General features: G+C 43.4%; 1 protein-coding gene across 1 annotated transcript; it reads right to left on the bottom strand.

Annotated features, from left to right (window-relative positions):
* Window positions 1-3498: 3498 nt before the first annotated feature.
* Window positions 3499-4952, bottom strand: LOC137948437 (uncharacterized). The gene has a single exon (XM_068794522.1). It carries the CDS (start codon window positions 4626-4628, stop codon window positions 3819-3821), a length of 810 nt encoding a protein of 269 aa, XP_068650623.1. The 5' UTR covers window positions 4629-4952; the 3' UTR covers window positions 3499-3818.

Here is a 4952-nt window from a genome sequence, read left to right on the forward strand (position 1 = left end):
ACCAACTAACAAGCCGAACTTAGAAAATCTCGAATTTGGTTTATTATACTACACAAGCTTTATTTCAAGTTCGAGTTCGAACCGAGCTCAAATAAAAACTGAACTGAAGCCGGTTTGGCTAGGTTTATCCCCTACTTAAAAAGATAACAAAATTACTATTTTACCCTGATTTTATGTCAACTACATGCATAAACCATTGCATTTAAAGTGGAGCCTACAGCAATTAAGTATGACAGTTCTACTTCCTAGCTCTGAAAATTCTTGATAAACTTAAAGCATCCAGTGTCAGAGTTGGAAATATCTGATTTCTAATACATCAAAAGAATTTTTGGTAGTTAATTGTATGCATTCTCGTCTTGAATACTTATCAAACACAGATAACCGAGGAATGGTCCATAGTGAAAAAATATGAGCTTTTCTCTTTTATGTGCAGTCAATCCAGTGCGCTTTCCTTTCCCATAACTGAGATTTTCCTTGCTCTTATAGACATAGCAACCATCTTTGGTTATCATGCTCGTAGGCCACAATTAAATAGGCCAATTTTGTCTTTTGGCAACTAAAACTGTGAACATGGCACTAGCTTTGTAAAGATATCATACCTGATAAAGATGAATTTGAGCCAAGAGTGAGAGACTTGGATTTAGAGAGATTTGCAGTGAGTTGGAACTGAAGGAGACGACAACATCGGGTGACGGAAGAGGAGTGGCATTTGCTTGCGGCTTATGGCACTCTTCTTTGAAGGTGGTGTTAGACTTGATGTCTAATAATAATAAAATAAACATCATAGAAATAGATATTAAATCCTCCATAATCCTCCTTATCATGAGAGTCATATATATATATATATATATATATATCACAGAATTGAAATAAGAAGAATAAAGAGAGCATACCTTTCATCTTGAAGAATATAAATAGAACTTGAAGTGCACAAGATAACCTTTGATAATTTGTTTACAAGTGATAGGTTTGCCCCCGTTCAGCCAAACTAGGTGTGCAAATAGCCTTAGCCTCATTTGTAAGACCATGGAAGAATTTATAGATTTCCAAAGGGTGTGGCACTAATGACTATTCATAAGGATACATCTCTTTAGGAGAGATACATCCCCTCAAGAGAGATATATCTCCTTATTCCCAAGGGATGTGTCCACTAAGTCAATGCACGCAATTAATCTACCTCTACAGGGGCATGTGCTTGCCATTATTCCCTATACTGAACATCCAATGACAAAACATCTAGAAGTAGGCCCCATGCCTATAAAGTCATGGTAACTTTATTTCATAAATAATATATTTGAAATCATAATTCCAACAAGTGGAGGGATCGATTTTAGGTATGACGAGATTGTCAATGCGTCGCATGATCAAAGAAGAAAGGGAAGAGGAAAAGATGGCGGATATGCAATCCATCACTTCTGGTGGCTCCACTTGAATTGTTGGGGGCATACAAAAGCTCAACCAGTGCGAATTCACACCGGAGAGGGCGTAGCAAAGAGGGAGTAACGGGCAAAGAGTATTTAAAAAAAATGAAAGAAGGTAAATATAGAAGATTAATAGATCTACTCTGATACCATATGAGAGGTCAAACTGAACCACAACTTTGCATTGATTATGAGTGGTATTTATACAATTTAGAACATAAAAGATAAATATAACCATAGACATCTTATCTCCTAAACCAAAGGGAAGATAATCCCTTATCAATTTTCTACTTCCAATTATACCATCCCAAAGCTTTAACTTCTATAATTGATGTAGCTTAGAATACCGGTAGTGAGGCAACAAAACACCACAACTTAGTGATTCTATTGTCCACCCAAAGAATTAAGACCCGGTACCATTTCCATAATGAGAGGCTGAATTTACCAGCTAAAACTATGCCAAGCAAGCAAGACCACCCTCTTGAAATCCATTTAAGAAAAAGAGAAACCAAAATATGAAGAATGTGACAAACCCAAACTAGGAAGCAATTTGTCTAAATTCAAATTTCAAAGAACAAAAAGAAAAAAAAAATTGTCATTTTTATCGCATATTTATAATTGCAGAGTTGCGAACTGAACCACTGATAGTATTTATACAATTTAGAATTAAAAAAATGGATAAATCCAATAAGATATTATCGGCCTATACTTTGTCAACCCCAAAATAAAGTTTAGAGACAAGATAACTTCACTTCCCTCTCTTCTACGTTTTGCAAAGCGCCAAGGACAAGAAAGGACATTCTCCATTACTAGTAAACACCAAAAAGAATGAAGATAGGAGGGACCCCTCGCCCCTCCTTTTTCAATTTCTGCATGAGAGGATGCGAGGTGGGCCTTTACCCCTATTTATTATAGACATAACCTAATTAATCACTCGTTATAAATGAATAAAATCAAATTAATTAATATATAAACATATTTTTTCAAATTTCAAATGTTTTACTTTAGAGCAATTACTAAAGGAGTGGGCCCTAAAGAGGACCCACAAAAAAATTCTTTCTTAACCACTGGACGGAAGCAGTACGAAGGTAGGTGCGTCCTTAATGCGCCTCTCACGGGTTATTATTAATAAAGCGGACCCCCACACCAGGTCCTTCCTAGTTTCCAAGAGTCCCCCCCACCCTAAACTCTTTAGGGTTATCCTTCTTTCAAAGGCAGGTCGCGGCGACAAACGCAACGGGATCGAAAAAGCGGTTGCGCGACCGAGTCTGAAAGTGAGAGGAGATGATGACGGGCTTAGGCTTCCCGCGTCATCGCTTTGAGATTACTCTTCTGAAGTTGACTGAGTCGCTGAAAGCAGAAGCCGGAATGACCTTTTTGCTTTTCTGCTTGGCTGTTCATATTACATAACGGATTGAGATCTCTCAGAGACAAGAAATTAAAAAAAGAGTTCTTAATTGAGGAACCCATATGATTAATCTTGGATATATCAGGCTAGAAGGGAAAGAAGGTACAGAAGAATCGTTCAAAAAAAAGGATTTCGGAGCGCCTATTAGCAGAAATTTCTCGCTGATTCCTATGCCGTGACGATGTTTGTTATCTCTAGGAGAGATAGAGCTTCGTTTTCGTATACGACGCGGCGTTACGACCCAGAGAAGTCTGGAGATTGAAGCTTCGGCCATGACGTTCCTAATCCTTTTAGCCACAGACTTTAACCCGTCGTGATTTCATAACTTTCTTTTGGATTACACGTCTAAAGCAATTCCACTTCGAATCCCAGGGCTGGCGTTGTTTTTCTGGAAAATTATAATTTACGATTACTAGTAAATAAAATTCGGACTGAACTTCAGCATTGAATCCGATTCGAAAAGGTTTAAGCTTCATAACTTAAGAGGTTAATTCTCAGGGGAACTGTTTCTCCAACATCGCCATCGTCGAGCCCCAAAGTCCTGCTGCTGCCCGTCGGTAACGCACACGAAGGAACCACTCCCGAGCAGTTTCTAACTGCCAGAGACAACCACTATAACAGCAGTTGTAACCCCTCGTACCGACTGGAGATCAAGGACGAGCCCGACAATTCAATGTTCTGCCAGTAAATCTAAAGGGACGACACGTTGACAGTCGCCTGCAGCTCTGCATCTTCGTCTCCCAGAATTTATAGTGAGAGTGATAAAACAGTACTGAAAACAATGAAATAGAAAATACATGGTAAAATACTCGGGAACGCATCGATTTGATCAAATTGTCATTTAATTTCACTGACGGGGAGTTTGTTATCTTCTATACAGAGAGAGAATTTGCATTCATGTGAATCAGTGAAGAACCCGATAGGAAAATAGAAACAGAGCGGAGAGGGGAGGGTAGAGAGGTCAAGAACCAAAAAAAAGCGTTTTCGCATCAGGGGTACCTCCCGAAATCCGCGAGCTTCCTTGATCGATTCGCACCGAGGGAAGCGGCCGTCGACAGATGGAACCGGTTTGCGGATCGGATCTCGCCGGAGAAGCCCGCGTCGACTCTGCTCGCGTTGGGGCTGGCGCGGACGAGAGGACTCAAACAAAACGCGAATCCTGATACGTTGCGAGTGTGCTGCGGGGTGGCCCGCCGGCGCGGAGGCCCGGTAATCTGCTTTCTGTAGCCGGTTGACGATTCCGAAGAGTACCCGCTACCGGCAGGAGATTCCGACCCCTCATCTCTCCTCTTGGACACCGGAGACATGCCTCGGTTTCTTGTCCGGCACTTCATCTGACAACCGCCCGTAGTGGAACTCTCCTCGTCCAGCGAAAAGAGCCGTGATTTCTTCTTCCTCCGACCAGGGAAAAGATTCGAGATCCAGGAAGAGGACGAAACCTTCGCAGAAGCGTCCGAAACTCTGGGATCGGAGTCCTTCTCGTGGGATCTGGAGCGGAATATGGAAGAAATGAGGGAAAATCGACCGTTTTTGTTGTCGCGACAACTAGGACCGACCTGGGGCGTGCTGTAGAACCGCGGGTGGTGATGCCAGGCCTCCCGCGCCGCCGATCGACGCGACACGTAGGGAGAAACCGACCTGGGAAAAACGAGCGGAGGCGGGTGCGTTTCAGACTTCCGGCGATTGTCCGGCGACTCGGCCTCCCTCTCCTGCGCGGCCACGAGCGCGAGCAGACGCTCCCGCAGACACGAAGCGCAGACGCCCACGCCGCCCTCGTAGGGGTGGCTCTTGCACCTCATTTACCTCTCCCAAAATCCCCTACAGTCCGCCATGTTCCCGGCACCGGCGACCGAGAAATTGAGACCCAAAAGAATACCCGAAAACGAGAGAGGACGACGAAGAAGCGGAAACAACAGATTCGCGGTCACCGAAAGCGGATCGCAGCTGCCGCGAAGATCCGAAAGCAAGGAATGGAGTCACCGCGAGAAGCGGAGGCGTCGGCGGAGAGCGAGAGAGCAACCGGCTGCTAATTTTGTGGGAGTCGGAGACGCGGTGGTGTGTACTGGGAAGAGTTTGTGTGGCCTCTGGTCCGAGGCCGCTTCGGAGCCGTTTATTTATATTTA

The sequence above is a fragment of the Aristolochia californica genome, unplaced genomic scaffold (assembly GCF_029961685.1).
Source record: "Aristolochia californica isolate CCGP_79_NKW_82.1479 unplaced genomic scaffold, dmAriCali1.0.hap1 SCAF_13, whole genome shotgun sequence".
NCBI lineage: Eukaryota > Viridiplantae > Streptophyta > Magnoliopsida > Piperales > Aristolochiaceae > Aristolochia > Aristolochia californica.

What these genes read in the sequence shown, in the direction of transcription:
- LOC137948437 (XM_068794522.1), bottom strand. Translation starts at nt 4,628, where the DNA reads ATGAGGTGCAAGAGCCACCCCTACGAGGGCGGCGTGGGCGTCTGCGCT.